Source organism: Onthophagus taurus, chromosome 10 (assembly GCF_036711975.1).
Source record: "Onthophagus taurus isolate NC chromosome 10, IU_Otau_3.0, whole genome shotgun sequence".
Classification (NCBI taxonomy): domain Eukaryota; kingdom Metazoa; phylum Arthropoda; class Insecta; order Coleoptera; family Scarabaeidae; genus Onthophagus; species Onthophagus taurus.
In genome coordinates, this window is record NC_091975.1 from 2,333,833 (window position 1) to 2,350,634 (window position 16,802).

At 37.2% G+C, this 16,802-nt stretch overlaps 2 protein-coding genes across 7 annotated transcripts in view; one reads left to right on the forward strand and one right to left on the reverse strand.

The window, feature by feature from the left end:
* Nucleotides 1-16,802, forward strand: part of LOC111428552 (SAM and SH3 domain-containing protein 1-like) — a 78,265-nt gene that overhangs the window by 22,438 nt on the left and 39,025 nt on the right. The gene's annotated exons all lie outside the window — the stretch shown is intronic.
* Nucleotides 7-2,841, reverse strand: LOC111428553 (equilibrative nucleoside transporter 1-like). Its single transcript, XM_023064123.2, has 7 exons — nucleotides 2,519-2,841; nucleotides 2,322-2,467; nucleotides 1,892-2,267; nucleotides 1,628-1,811; nucleotides 470-591; nucleotides 206-414; nucleotides 7-156 (listed from the first exon to the last, which is right to left on the reverse strand). The coding sequence occupies exons 1-7, from the start codon at nucleotides 2,633-2,635 to the stop codon at nucleotides 33-35; spliced, it is 1,278 nt and encodes a 425-aa protein (XP_022919891.1). The 5' UTR covers nucleotides 2,636-2,841; the 3' UTR covers nucleotides 7-32.

The window sequence follows — 16,802 nt, forward strand, 5'->3', positions numbered from 1 at the left end:
ACGACACGAGATTTATTAAGGTTTAATTTTTCTTAAACGCTTTCCCACATAATTAACGGCCAAAGAAACGCTAACATTATCCCGAAAAAAATTCCCAAAATTAAAACCACTCCTCCTAACATCCCAGCTATATGCGCATATTGTTTATCAACCATCCTAAATAATACAAAAATTAGCTAAAATTATTAATGTACCAAAAAATTACCCTGGAATTATCATCAAACAAGCACTCGTATAATATCCACAAGTAAATCCATGAACCATTCCGAAAATTAAATAAACATAATCGTTGTAGATTAAAACTCCCACTCTTCGGGCTTCGTCGGGAACGGGAGGGGTGTAGTTGCAAAAAAGAAAAATTGGGATGAAAATAATCCTTATTGTTACAGCTATCCATATAAACCGGGGTTTCGGCTAAAAATTTTTGTCACAAAATTTATTTATTTATTATTCATAGAAAATTACTTACAAAAACATAAAATCCACCAACAATTGAGCCAATCATAGCGGATACATTAAAATTTAAAAAACACATCACGTCCCCGTAATAATTTGTTGAAATAAAAAAGTTGTCATCGCCACTTTTTATATCTAATAAAAAAATAAATGTATTAAATAAAAATATTTTTTAATCAAATAAATCAATTTTTTTTGTTTCTGCAACTTTTTTTAGCTTTTAGTAATTTATTACTAATATGCTTCCCAAAAAGCTTCCTAATGCTGCCAGAAAGCTAGATACTGGTGGAAAAGATTACGATCTGCTTGGAGAAGACTAAATACTGCTGGGAAAAACTATTATCTGCTTGGAAAGGCAAGATACTATTTTTAAAAGACTTAACTACTTTCAGAATGCTAAATATTGTTGGAAAGACTACTAATTGCTTGAAGAAAGCTAGATTCTAGATTGTCTATATTCTATAGACAATATTTATCGTCTGCAAGCATTTTTTAGTATTGTATGAGTAGTATTTGTCTTCTGCAAAGAGTTTTTAGTATTCTGTCGGCAGTATTTAGTCTTCTACAAGCAATATTAGTATTCTGCAACCAATTTCTAGTATATTGGTAGCAGTACCTAGCTTTTATAGACAATGACTATCTTCTGCAAGCATTTTTTAGTATTATAGAGGTAGTATTTGTCTTCCGCAAGGAGTTTTTAGTCTTCTGTCGGCAGTATTTAGTCTTCTACAAGTAATATTAGTATTCTGCAACCAATTTCTAGTCTGTTGGTAGCAGTACCTAGCCTTTTATAGACAATGTCTATCTTCTGCAAGCATTTTTTAGTATTGTAGAGGTAGTATTTGTCTTCCACAAGCAGTTTTTCGTTTTCTGGCGGCAGTATTTGGTCTTTTACAAGCAATATTACTTTATCATTAGAACTAACACAAGACCTAGAACTAGAATCATTCGGGTTTAGCCGTTTTTAGAGACGTGCGGCTAATCCCGAATGTTTCTAGTTCTAGGTCTAGCGTTAGTTCTTGTATTAACACAGAGTCTATTGACACGCAGTCTATCTAACGACAGGTAGTCGTTACGCATCGAAAACAATTTCTTAAAAAAAAAACAACTTAAAACAACTTATTAATTTCATTTTTATTAAAATATCGCAATAATGTGGTTTTCAACTTACTTGATAATATTGCAGGAAAACAAGTTAATGTTACCATAAATGTCATGAATACATTATAAAGTTGTGTAGAAGTTTGTTTAATAAGTAGCCAATAAGGCCTTTCTTGAGCAGGTTCATGAGCAGAAAAAAAAGTTGATCTATGTCTATAAGCCGTATGAACATCCAAATAATATTTGTAAAATCTCTAAAATAAAATTGAATAAATTAAAAATGTTAATAAATATATAATAAAAATATAAATAATATCTAAAAGAAATCCATTACGATTAATTTTAGGAGTATTAAAACAACCAAGCAAACCACTAAAACGAAAATAGCCGTGCTAAAGTAGTAAATAGCGGTAGCTTTATGATTTCCACCGATTGATTTCGATACGAGTTTTGTTATCGAAGTGAACGTTCCGCAAACGTTGTTTCCTATAATTATATATCCAATGTACCACGGAGGTAAAATAGCGGCCATTCCCATCAACGAATTTTGATAAATCGCGTTGAAAACTTGCATTAAAGCGACCGAGCACATTGTCATCCAGAAAAATGCGCCCACATTTTCCATTTCGATGAAAGACAAGGTTAACGTGAAAATGAACACGGCTAGCACGATCGATAATGAACCCAAAATTCGAAATGATAAACCACCCCTAAATAAAAATAATTTAGTTTTAATTCATTACAATGAAATAATTTGGTCTTACCCAATTCGAACGAAAGCGTTTATAAAAGTAAATATTACGTTGGGAAGTTGAGCAGTAAATGTTAAATATTGCATGAAATAACCTACATAAGGACTTGGAACCTTATCGGTTCCGTTAATGTGGCACAATTTATAATCTGTAAAATACTGGTAATAAATTGTAGTTTTAGGTTTTTTGTGCTTTTAAAAGAAACTCACATCCCAAGCATTTATAAACATATGCCAAGAAATCAAAACCCCAACTCCTTGTAAAAGACAAATTATTGTAACCATTTTAAAACGATCTGGTGGTTCCTCACTATTCTCAAGTTCCATTTTTTTTATACAAAACCAAATCAAATTTATCCACAGAAAATTTTTCTTTCAATTTTAAACCATTCAAGGTTATGAAGTATTGACTGATTGATTTATTAATTCGTTGACATAAATTGTTTAGTGATAAAATTCCGAATGAATTTTTACGATTTGATTGAACGAGTTCTGCATAATTTCATGCGGAATTTCTATACACATAGAAAATGAGTGAGTTTGTAAGACATTTTGATTGGTACGTACGTATATCAAAATCATAAAACGTAATTTAACCGCTGCAGCCCCTCGGGGCTTTTTCTTCTCGGATTAAAACGTCGCGTGAGCGTGTGCCTTTGCATAATTTGTTCCATGTAAGACGTTGGTAATAACTTATAGATATAGAGTTGGAGAAAAATTCGCATTCCGCTACCTGCATGCATTGTCAATTAATGGACTTGAGTTACGACGTACGCAGAGAGTTTATGCTGTTATAAAGTATGGTATACTATTACCGGTTCTAATTGTCCGAATTCGGTCTCTCCATTAAGATGGGGTTGGGCAACTTAAATTTATATTACGGCCGAATAGTTCTCGGGCACAGAAAATGCTAATTAAAGTTACTTTAAAACTTTCCGTTGCGGGAGAAGCGGGCTTTTTAAATTGCAAATTCCTCAAGGCTGGCCCCGGATAATCTTTAAGATTCCGCGAGTTCCTTCTGCAAAGATCTTTTAAAAAGGGTACTAACCCTTCGTAGTCGATAAATATTTCAACATCTTTTCTTTCCAATATTCATTTGCGTTTCGAATACTATACAACTAAAAAAAATCATCGATAAAATATTATCTCGTATATTGGACATAGGTTAATATCACAAAAGTCATTGAGTTCAAAAATAGAAAGGAAGATCTTGTGAGATATCATGTCGATAGATATTGAGGATTATGTTGGAAGGTGTCAGAAATGGTGATAAAGGCGGCTTCATTGAAGAATAATATTGGGGATGTCAAGGACGACGTTGATAGTTGAAGGGGAAGATGTTAAAAGATGTCAGGAACAATTTTAATTCCATAGACTGTCATGAAGAATATATTTGAGGATATTAGGAAGTACTTTGAAGGATGTTATGGATAACGTTACTATAAGGTAGGGAACATATTGATTGTGGTCAGCATAGTTTTGCTAGATATTGATGTTGGAAGATGTCAGAGTTCATATCATCAAGTTGTGGTGAGGAAAGCCAGCGCTGATATTGGGGAATATCAATGACAACGTCGGTGGGGACAATGTTAAAGGGCAGGATGCCAGAAATAATTTTGATGCCATAGAAATGTTACAGAAGAGTTATGACTATATTTGAGGAAGTCCAGAGACGATGTTTAAGGAAAGTAGGGACAGCTTTGAGGGTTACTATAGGTAACGTTGCTAGATGATGGAGAAGATGTTGAGTGTGGTCACTATAGTATTGATAGATATTAGAGAATATGTTGGAAGATGTGAGAGCTAGTATATATCATCATAGAAGATATCAGGGCCGATGTGGGTACATAATAAGCAAGATGTTGAGGGAGTCCTGGGCAGTGTTGAGATATGACAGAAATTTTGAAAAAGATTTTGATATCATAGATGATGGAAAGCCAGGAATAATATTTGAGGATATCAAAAACAATCTTAGGGAATATCAAAATCTCATAGACTATGTTGGGGTATATCAAAAATGCCATTGATAACTATAAATTAATGATAGGGGTGACGATAGGATGACGTCATAGATGATGGGGAAAATATGAAAATATGAAAGAAATAAATTAAAACTCGATTAAATCTATCGCAAAAATATAACACATAATTATTTAATGAGCTTTAATCTCATCATCGTAATAAAATTTCATTGCTTGTATTAAATTGGCTAATAACTTTTATAATGTTTGTTAATTAATTCGCATTGTTCAAACAGACTAAGCAAATTTGCTATTAAACGAAATTTATTGTATCCATACCCATAAACACTGCTCTTCAATGATTCTCAGTGTCAAGTCGTAAATTAATCACCCTATCTATCCTTTGAAGTTCGCCTCCTTAATGACTCCCAAACTAAACGCTCTTGCATCCATTACAGCCCACTACTTGCATGCATTAGTCGTCTAATGGCACTTCAAAACTGCCACATAGTACGACGACAGGAATGAGTTTCCGTCGTAACATCGTAAGTAAAACGCGATGGTGAACCTGAGACTCTCTCTATGCAATTCAAAAATGTTCTTTTTACGCCCACGTGGTTGCTCTGCGTTCCGGGTACACGCGTAAAGAGATTGTATTAATATTTCATGCGCCGGCTACGCGGTGTGTGTTTATTTTATGCCGGGTAATAAATAATTCAGACTGAATCTTGGGACGCGAAGGTCCAGGACCGGATCTCAACGATCCGGACGAAAGATGCAACCTTTCGATTGCAACGGCACCGGCTTATTAATGTTTGACGATCCCCGTTCCGTGGAAGCCGGTCCATTCTTCGCCCATTAGGCGACTCTGCCATCAATAATTCAACGTCGGCGGAAAAATTGAAAGCCCGCCACTATTTCAACGCATTAACCTCGCCTGTAATTCTTGCTCCATTGTGGTTCAGCCAACAATGGGCGAAATTGCTTTATGGGCGTAATCTTTACTTGGATTTCTCGAAAAATTTTTAGTTGACCGAGAAATCAGGTCATACTCGGAAATAAATGTAATCGTAATTTATTATATAATTATATTGTATCAATCAATCAAATTAAAGCCGCTTTAGTCGTATTAAAAGTTGAATTTAGTTCAAAACTATCGGTTTAAATCTTATTAACACAAGCTTGTAAATGGTTTATATGAAGCAACCTTTCCGAGTCTCGCTTTCTCTACCCCATTAAATCATAGAGATGGGTATTAATAAGTTCGCCCTTTATACCGGTAGCGTCCCGCCGCCCTCATTAGTCACCCCCGAAGCGCGGGGGAAGGTTGATGGTGGAAAAAGAGCCTAATTTACTTCCCTTTACAGCGCCAAATTCGGAGGCTAATTAATTTCGTATCCGTCGCGGTTCTCTTCTTCAGCCCGATCGGGTGGCATGTTTCATAGAGAAGGGTGAAAACTACCCTAACAGACGTGCCAAAAGGCGATCTGCCAAATTGTGTAAGTCTGAAGCGGAGTAGCGATCGCGTATCTGGTAATTTGTTATTTGCTGGGTTGGATCAATCTAGTGAAGGAAAATTATGTTGGTCTTTTTCTTCCGTTTTTATGTCGTCTGAAAGAGTGACGGCAAAGTTACTCTTATCTTTCTCAAGAAATAGGAGAAGTAATCGTCGGAAACGAAAGCTTGCTTTAGGTGAAAGGGGGTAATTACTCAGGCGTATATTAATTAATTAGGCGGCAGTGACGCCTCTTTGCTCTTTGCCCGGGTGCTAATTGGTAGATAATGGCGTCTGGACGCCTCTCTCCGCCTTCCATAAAATGTGAAAAGGAAGCCCTGTGCATCGAAGGAAAGGGGATTACTTACTTATTTACACTGAATAAAATTTCGCTATTAGTAAATTTAAAAAAATTAAAATAAAAATTTTTGGTGGTGAGTTTCTTTTTGTTTTTACACAGATGCGAAAAGAAAAAGAACCTACCCAAAAACGTCCTCTGTTATCTAAGGAAAAGGACGACGTTTTATGTCTCCGGAACCGTCTCCAGATAATCTTTGTCTCTTAGCCCTCGCCTAAATGAAACCCCTGAATAGTTCTCGGTGGTCTCTTTACTCAGGGAAAGAATGACACCAAGCGCCTTATCGGTGTTATCAATCTTAGCGAGCAGATTGCCTCATAGGCTTTCGACGCAACCGAGCTTTTTAGGTCGGTGTTGGTAATTCCGGGATCACACGCCTCCGGGTTGGGCACAAAAGAATACGCAAAGCGAAAGCTACGGTAACAGAATGGGGTGGGTTGGGTAATATTTATACAACGAGAACTTCTCGAAATAATCGTGTCTCGGTACCGGGGAAAAACTTGGCCGATTTCGAATAGTTCCGGTGCGGAAATATGTCCGGGACTTTGGGGGTCCCACGGGCGCGAAAAGTTCTCGACTTCGTCCGGAAAACTCAAATTCCGCGCGTTTGCCTATCGACTCCTGTGGGAATCAGTGTAAACGTAGAAACGACATCTCGTACGTCGGAGTTTTAAGATCACGTACCTCACCAAACTTTTCCAGTTGAGGTGATATCATTAATGAGACTCATACAAATCGAGGAATATGATCCCAAGGTTTCAATTCTAAAATTCACTTCACTCAACTAAAAACTAAAATATACAAGAATACATACAACTGGTGGTCGCGATGCCAATACTATTGCATTATTCATTGGTGGTATCCGGGGAACGTATCGATACACGAAAGTGCATAAATTCGACAAGGTAAGTGATATGTAAATCCCCCGTATTACCACTTTGACGACATCGACATATTAAAATATAAAATTTTCTTATGCGGATTTCTGGTTTCCTTTTCCTAACCACAACGTGAACATTTCGCACGTCAATCAAACCGGCAAAGGATACTACTCGAGGAAACTCCTAATGGAACGTCGCATTAAAATATGCAGATTAGTGGTTACAAGGGAGAGAGAGAGAAAGCGCACGTAATGGCGTTCCCGCGATCAGATATGCATAGATTCGCGCCCTATTTACATATTTACCAGTTCTTGGTGTTCACGAGGTAATTGCCTACAAGAAATGCTATAAGAAGCTAATTGCCAACTATTTTACCATGGAGAATTATTGATCACTTTTTAAATACCAATTAACAAAGTAATTCTCAATATCAATCTTAAAACAAGTTGAGTTTGTTAAAAAAGTTTTGGTGGAGGAGCCGGTTAAGTTATGATTTTGTAAGTAATCTTTAAGATACAACTTTTTTTTTATTTATTTATTTTTGTGAATGAAATTACCCGGCGGGTTAAATTTATACAAAAGCACGCGCGAGTAAAAACCTTGAGCATAAATTACATTACGCCAATTTAGCTGGGGCCATGTTTGCCCTGCCGAAATTCGCTACAAACTTGGGCGGTGTAATTGAATTGCGAACAGCGTCCATAATTCATAGTTACCCAACGCGAATATGTTATAATTTCTATTTACCGCGGACGGAGAAACCGGAGCCTCTCCACGAATCCCCCAACGAATTCACCCCATTCCTAAAAGCCTTCTTGTGTTTCCACCCGTCTTTAAGACAAACCGTCGTTAACCAAATTCGGAAACGTCTTAATACAAAGACCAAAAAAAAAAAGAGAAATCCGGTTATGGTTGAAACGTTAATGTTAAAGTTGTTGTCGTCGATTCAACACGAATTTACCTCCTTCTTCCCCCCGTTTTAATCTCTGTAGATGTTGTGCGTCTTTCGAGAGGTTGAGGACAATAGGGACCCCCAACGCGGCTTTCGCACGAGGATAACGCCTCCTTCCGTGTGCCGTTTTAATAGGATTACGCGAATCGGATCGACAATGGGCAGTTTTCGGTGTACAAAAGGATTTTGACGACTATCCGGACTCGACTTAATGAGATATGAATCGTAAGGGATTATGATTACAGAGCAGATTTTGGTATTTACCAGAAGGATGTTTTATTTTTATCCTCTAAGTATTTCCTAAGATGAAAAATTGGTTTAAAAAATCATTAAAATTTAAATCCAACCTAGATATGACAGACGTTCACTGAATTGGGGAAAGGTTCCCCGATTATCCCCTTTAGGAAGACAATAAGCCGAACGGATTTGGAAAACGTCCCACGGGACCAAAAGCAGCGCCGTCAACTTTCAAGGTATATTAGGGGCCAATTTCGGATGATCTCCAGGTCGAAGGTTTCGAAACTTGTGCCGGAAATGGCGACACATTAACGAAACCCACCGAAACTTCCCAGCTCATATCGCGGATTTCATGAAATATGCAAACAGAAACTTGGTAACTTCCGAGCCGCGAATTAATTATTTAAAGACTTTTTTAACCCAGGTAATCTCCTTTGCGAAGAAATTAATTAACGTAGAGATACCGTCAAAAAGAAATTTTTTATTGGAGGCTGACTCCAAAAAGGAATAATTACAAAGCTGATGGAGTAATACATCTGCCTTGGTCGTTACACAATTCAAAACGCCGCGAGATTTAATTAAATGGGCACGACGATGCCTGTCAAACCGCCCTCGGGAAACAAAAAGAGAGGGAAGGGAAGTTGTCCCCTTGGAGGAAATCGTTAAGATACCGCCCGAACGGATTCAACGTTTCATTAAACTCGGGGACCAGCTTCATTTCAAGTCAATTTTTAATAAATTTTGCATTTAAATCGTTCTTATCTTTCTTTTTTTATGAAAATCGTTTCTTATTTTTTGCGCCAGGAAACAAGAAACAAAAAGAATTAAGCTCCGAGTTTTAACCACCAACCCCCGTTATGTACTAGCTGGAAGCATAATGAGAATTTTAATTACTTCCGCTTATGTCCATTTATTTCCACGTCGCCTCAACGGAGATTTAAAACGAAAATCTTTTTTCCGCCGAAACACAAATTGTTACCTAATAACACCATCAACAAAAAAAAGTAGTTAATAAACTACGGGAATATCAAAAATAGAGTCGATTTGCGAATTGAAATCATAAAATTGTAATAAACGCAATTTGATACGTTCAAATGTAAAATATAAAGTATTTCACTGCAGTGTTTAATAATAAAAATAAATGGCAAGCAATTTTATAAATAAAACACATGCAATTTGTATTTATTTCTCAGCAACATAGTTTCCAATTCGTTGAAATGATTTACTTTTGCTAAAAGCACTTTGAAGTAATTTTTATTTTGAAGTTCATAATTTTATGTCAACAATGATAAAAGTTAGGTTCGATAAAGGTGCAAATTAAAAAAATCGTATCTCATAAATTAATTGAGATATCACAATTAAAGACACACCGCTTCGAAGCAAATTTAATTGAGATAAGTTGTGACGTGCTTGGTAGTTGATGACTTGATGATCTGGTAATCACAATCCGAGGTAAATATGACACAATCATAATTAACCCAACTAATGCAGAAAGCCCTAATACTTAGCCCTAGCACATGGTGCAAAAGTAATGGGCTCATTATTAATCCAAACAAAATCGAAGAACAGTAGACAGGAATGATAGATTTGAGTAAAATGGAAATTTAAAAAAATCGTATCTCAAGAATTAATTGAAATATTTAAATTAAGCATAAGCCATTATGAAGCAAATTTAATCAAGACTTAATTTTTTCAGTTTTTCGTTGTATAGTGTGTGTAGTGGAAATTAATTATAACTCGAAAAAAAAAATCTTTCTACATTTAATCTCAAGAAACTTGGGGAAATCTTTTTGTTATCCTTTTCCTGTCACCCCGAGTAAAATTGTTAATCCCGGTAATCGCCGGCGATTCGTTATGTCCTTAAATAACCATTACCCTCGCGCTGTAAACCAGGAGCTCGTCTCAGGCTTGACAATGGGTTCTCATTAAAACCCGCTTGTAGAAGAAGGAGAAGAGAAATTCGTCGGATGTAGCGGTTAAAAATTGAAGATAAAAGCATCGCTGGTAGTGATTATCGTTTCGTTTCGTTCAGAGTTCGACATTTATTATTGATGCGCAATTATCGGATGTTACGCTAAATTTGCATTCGCGCTTATTTGATATTAATAAACGGGGATTATTTATAATTCGGAAACTGTGTGAGGGGGAAGGGTTCGAATGCAGTTTCGCCCTCCCCGATTCAGGAAATATTTATCAAATCAATTTCGGTAATGCACCAAGCGGCCTTCGAGTAAAATCGAAAAAAAAGCTCAGGAAAACTCGACGTGAATTAGAATTTTAGATGGGGAGTGCTGCCGAATTCGAATGGTAATAAGGGGGCGCAGAGAGGAGCATTATCTTTGCTCGCGCTCGCGTTAGAAAAAACGGACAAGTGTTTGCGGGGCGAAAGAGGTTTTTCATGAATACAAATAGTGGCCGCGGTCCCCGGCGACGAAATATGGCATTCTATTTCACGGGCGACATCTACCGGAAACGGGCGAAGATCGCGTGTTCGCCGGCCGTGCATTATTTATGTGACATTCAAGCCGGTATTCGACTTCTCCGAGATTAGTTGACCGGAAACCGCTGGTTTTATTGCCGAATAATTTACATTTAAAACGGTGTTTTCATAGAGGCATGGTTTTATGTACTACATCATGATATATTTCCTTTGATCTGTATTATAAAAATAAAAATGAAAATTTTATAAGACATATTTGTTCTTTTATATGGCTAACTTTTATTTAGCTTCTAGTAGCCAAAAATTTTAGGAATGAATTTCATTGGGTCGTCTTGTTTGCATTTGAGTTCGGAACAATTCACCCTTCCAAATATACACATTTTTACCTCTTGGATACGCTGTCTCTCTGTGCCAACAGACGTAACGAAATGAATCCCGAAGGTGGATGGGGGGTAACGAGGCGAGAGCGGAAGGTGTCCCCGAATTTCCCTCGGGGGTCGTACCCTGTGCGACCTCGAAAATTGAAGGCTGCAGGTTGTGTTTTCGAATCGATATCGATCCAAACCTTTTCATCGGGAATTTCCAAGTTGCATCTTTTTTGATCGGTTATAGCAACAGCATCCGACCATTCTCTCTTTCTCTATAGATGTGTGCAAAACGGGGACGACACAATAAAGTCCTCGCCGTGAATAATTTATCTACGGCGACGTCGTCGATGTTTTATGCACGAGAAAACCTGGAGAGATCGACCCTTCGAGGATATCTCAACTTGTCTTTGGCGATTCGAAGGTTTTAAGATCTAAATTTTTGGTACTTTTTCGGTGTCTCAGTATATTTAATGAAAAGGAATGTCGACGTTTCTTCTGAACCGTTAAGTCGACGGCATCGTATGAAATATTCAATATAACATCCGGAAAACGTTTCGCCTTCCGGCCCATAAGCCGTCCGATGATAGTCTTTGTCCATTTTGACCGTGGTCCCGCTGAGATAAGACTCTAATGGATAACGTCGGACGTCTAAACTGCCTCGAATAAAAGTGAAAAGCCACCGAAAAGAAGGTCGTTACATAAAATAACTTTCGAATTGGTATCAATTTATTTTTTGTTCAAAATTACAACTTAATCACTTGATAAATAATCATCGCCTGATTAAGTCAAAGTCGCTTAATCGAGCGATGATCAAGTGATTAAGCCAAGATCACCTGCGATCGAGACATACTTATTGCCTCGGCCGAAAGCGACCTCTTAATCACTTGATAATCATCGCTTAACTAAGCGATTTTGACAGAATCAAGCGATGATTAGCAAGTGATTAAGCTAAAGTCGCTTGCGATCGCGACGCACATATTGCTTCAGCCGCGATAGCCAAACTGCCTCGGCCGCAAGCTACCTCGGCTTAACTAGGCGATATTATACTATATTATCTTCCACTCTAAGTTTAATCGAGATCGTCTAAACTAACTACTTCGGCTTAATCATGCGACATCATGTATTTAATAAGATGGTTTATGAGAAACATGAATTTGGGAAAGAATGTTGCAAAAAGAGTTCATTTTCATCAATATTAAAATAGAAAAAATCGATTCCGATGTTTTGAACCTAATTTAAACCCCCTCCATCATTTCTTCTTAATAAAACTTTAATAAAGCACTTATTAAAAACTACATATACTGGAAATTCAGCTCAACCAAATTATTCTTGTGCAAAAGGGCGACTCGACGTCCCGCCATTGGTAATTGGGTTAGTTATCTCGGTAATTACTATCATTACGTGACGTTTCGAGATTTAATGAACAACTAATTACCGTGGGAGGAAGCGAGACCGTCGTCCAAAAGGTAGTCCTTGTCATCTCAGTCCGGCTCTGGGTAGGCTCTCTTTGAGAGATCATTAGCGGACGCGTCTTCTGCTGCTCCTTTCACTTTGAGGTCCTTCCGGGACTCGGTAACTGAATTTATCCGCTTTGAACGCATCTTTCCTTATTTTATTTTAATATCATCATAAAATTGGAGAAGATAATTTTTTATATATATTCGTTTGAATGGCTAGTTTATATTCTTTTGGCGTCAGCAAAACCGCGAAATTCAACGAGGCGCGCCCGAATTTGATACGTGAAGCCATATAGTGGGGTAGTATATTTTTTTTCTATTTCGGCGTTGGTGCATTGACCATATGTCGCACACGCACAGAATGATGGTCGAACAGTGCGTTTATAATAAATTCAGTGCAATTTGCGAAACGCACTCCTCGCCCGGTCAATCAATTTCATTTTGGACTGTTTCCCACAAAAGGGATGGTAAATAACGATCCCTTTGTAGACTACACAGCTACGTGAGAGATAAAAATCGAAATCAAGTCCAAAGTCGTCTGGCACGTATAGGTGTCGTCGAGTGTAGAACTGAAGTACCGCTATAGTCCTCGAGTTGTCAAAGGCATCCCAAAAGCTTTGGTTGTACTTGGAACGTCGAAGAAAAGTGTTTTTCACCTAAACAGAAAATTTTAGACGGCGGAAATTTCTTGGATTCATCGTTAATTACTTCGTCTCATTTCGTTATCTTAATGCGACTCGTTATTAAAAACTATTTGTGGTTGAAATATGGATGATAAAACCACTGAATGGCACCGTGTATGGTTGAATCTGGGGTTAATTTTGAACTTTAACTATTCGCCATCCGGACAAAGGCCCATTTGCATATAAATTCGGTTAAGATCTTCGCGTTGGATGGCTTTCGCGTCACAAGCACACTTATTTGTTTCAGTGAAGATTATTTTGCGTCAGATTCCGCCCTGATTACCATTTCGGCATTAGCAGTGGCGAGGTTTCCTCATCCTCCTCCTTCACCACTTCATGCTACGGCAAACAATCCCGTCTACGGTGGTTCCATTGTATTTCGCCCGACGCTACAAACCTCTTAGACGTCCTACAAACCGTGCTGATTAGATCCGAAAGGACACGTGCATCAACCGGCTTTAATTAGAACTCTCTCTAGGTTACCTTCACTTTAATAATCTTATTCTAACAGCAAATATAAACAATTATAAAATTCTATTCTTTTTCTTTTAAATTAAATTCTTTTTTGGGCGGGGTTTTCGGAAGAGTAGAATGGCATCACAAAGGCAGTTTGTCCTCGTCCGCGATTTTATTGATTCCAATTTCAGAGCTAGCGGAGGGCTCGGAAAAGAGCACCTCGACGGCGGCGGCTGCGAGAGCAGATTTGAAACTGTAAAGTCCGCTAGTATTTCTTGCGCGAATTGCTGAATAAATCTAACGGACTCCGAGGGGGCCCCCGAGGTCGAGAAGATGGCTCCCGTAACGTTAATTCGTTGGATTTCAGAGTTATGAGTGAAAGTTTGCGACGAGATTAAGATTAAGCTCTGCTCCCGGATTATTATCCCGATGTAATTGCGTCCTTTAATTTTTCCTTATTTCTTTTATGAAAAATGACTAACCAAAAGTAGCTAATCTTAAAATTTCACCACGATTAAAATAGTTTTTAAATCAATTATTCATTTTCTTATAAGTATTCAATTTTGATTGATATTTTTTTTTGTATGATACAATCTTCATCAAAGTTTAGCCAAGGTCATTTATGACCGAGGCTCTATATTTAATATCATATCAATATTTATGTTTTATAAAAATTGTTTGTTGATATATTTTGTAGATAAATGTACTATAATGACAAGAAGACGTGCAACTTGTATCCAATTTCACAAAACTATCCATTTCGAGCTCGCATTTCTTGCGTTTCTCTACCAGGTCTACCTCCGGTATGAAGGTTAGATGTCGCGCCGGCGTTCAATTTATATGTTAATTTCGCCCGTTATTTAGAATCGTGAAGCGCCGGCACTGGGGGTGTTCCGATTAGGTGAGAGCCGTCGTTCTGCAACCCGCCACCTCCACCCCGATTAATGTCCTAAATATTTTAATCTAATTGGTTGTCCAACAAACCAAGTCGTTTCTAACTCACGAGAATTCTTGTTTTATAGTCCGGATCTGAACTTGGATGACCTGGACCTGGTTGGTGGGGTGTTTTAGAAACCGTATATCATGGCGCGTTCTTATAATATTTATGCCCGCATGCAAATGCTCTCGCATAAACAAAGGTGTGCCTCTGCGTCCTGGTGCTGGGAAACGCGTGGGTTTTCGTCTTTTTTTATCATTCTTGTTTTGCATCTTTTATCGTTGAAGTGAAGGTTCTTTGCATAAGAACGTTTGGGTTTAATAAATATATCTGAAGCGTGTGGTTTTGAGTAAATTAATTAAATTTTAGCCACCGGAGGTAGTTCAGGAAAATTAGGCCAAAGTTTTGGCGGTTTTATAACGCGAAAACGTAATAAAAACATCATAAACGCGGGTACAGCTTTTTAGTTATACAGGTGAACCCTTAACGGTCATAATTTTTAATTAGGTACTCCTCGGGGTGTCGTATTTCTGCTTATTTTATTTAAAATTGAGCCCCTAGAGTCTCATAACAACCCGCAAGATTTCTCTCTAGATTCGGACTAAATTTTAAAATAAAAATTGTTCGTGAACAATGCTACCGGAAATCATAATCGATCCAAATTGACTTGGAATTGATGGTAATTACCGAAAAAAAAATAACTGCAATTCCACAGCAGTTATTTCGCAATCAGTTTATCGGCGATTTAGGGCAAAAAAGAGCTTGGGTTTTGGGCTCACTCAAAAAAATTCGAACGATATCCTCAACTACGACGACGAAATTAATTTGATCGATGGAAACGGCCGGAGAAATTTAATTAAACAACCAGGAGGAGGGCAAAAGCTGAGGTTAAATCGTCAAACGTGCATTTGCATTTTGCATATTTATAAGTTCCTTATTAATTCGCATTGTCACTTCATCGAGGAACTTCTATTATCATCGAGTCGAACTTATAAATACATTTAATAATTAAAGATGTAATAATAACTTTGTATAACTTAAATTATTAAGTTTTTTACGGCAGGTACGTTATAAATAATTTCTAAGGACGTTATTAGGTTGAATGGGTCGTTTAAGAGGCGTGATATGGGTAATTGTACGTTTCCCCTTCGGTTGTTCGTGTTATAATGGTGCTATCCGAGATGTTTGTAGGTCACTTTAGCTGGTTGAAGTTGGCCGTCGAGGCGACTCATTAACAATTAACGTTGCCCAAGATTATAACCGGGCTACCCCTGGACTCCTGATAAGTCCCGGGGAGCAACCTCGGGCTTTCAACAAACTTCCCTAAAACTCCCTGTGCTGTTGGATATCTTAATGGATTGCTGTTTGTTTTATCGTTAAGTTTAAACTTGACACAAACCCTGAAAAAGCAACCAAATTCTTTATTAGTAGAATAGTAAGCAAAGGGGGTTGTTGTTTCTATCGGTAAATAAGGGTTGGGGTAAAATTAAGATTATGGGCTTGGAGGGTGCAGTTTGAGTTTTTCGCTGGCGATTTATAAGGGCAACTTTTCGCGAATCCGGGCGACTTAATTCAGATTTATTATCGGTTATGCGGGTGCCTGCTCGGTATAAACAAGTTAATTATTGCACCCAGGCAACACAAACTTACCCCTTAAATAACCGACCGCCCCCACTGGGTTCTACGTGACTTGTGCACCCAGCGATTATTATCAGTTATACAACCAAGCTGCAATCTTAAGAACCTTTATGTTGAGATAAATGTGCAACCTTTAAAAAGTTTAAAAATTAAACTCACCTCAGTTAAAATCTTTTCTTTGTGGTTATCTTAATTGATTAAATTTAAATTGATTTTGAGGTTATGTTCTTTAAAAGTTGACAACCACTCAATAATATATAATATCAAACTAATTGCAAAGTGAAGTTGAATACTATATCGATTGTCGACTATTATAAGATGTAATTATGTAATCATAAAAATTGATTTAAAAATCATATTTTGGTTATAAATGAATTAATATATTTTCACAAATAATAAAAATTAAATTTAATAATAAAATCGTTTCTAACTTCATTAATGAGTTGAAGTCGCAATTAAATCGATAGATGGCGTTTTAATTCTAAGAAATGAAATTGAACTAAACAGTTAGAGTGAAGAATCGTTATAAGTGTGATATTTAATTTATATTTATTATGATTGATTAAAATTAAACCATTATGAGGTTATGTTTGATTTTAGAACAGTCAAGAAATCTGGAAAGGTTGTATAA

Excerpts from the sequence above, each read along its gene's own strand:
- LOC111428553 (XM_023064123.2), bottom strand. The coding sequence starts at position 2,635 with ATGGAACTTGAGAATAGTGAGGAACCACCAGATCGTTTTAAAATGGTT. Across the intron at positions 592-1,627 it reads TTTTCCTGCAATATTATCAA|ATATAAAAAGTGGCGATGAC; the intron begins GTAAGTTGAAAA and ends TTTTTTTATTAG. Across the intron at positions 157-205 it reads TGTTTGATGATAATTCCAGG|GATGGTTGATAAACAATATG; the intron begins GTAATTTTTTGG and ends TGTATTATTTAG.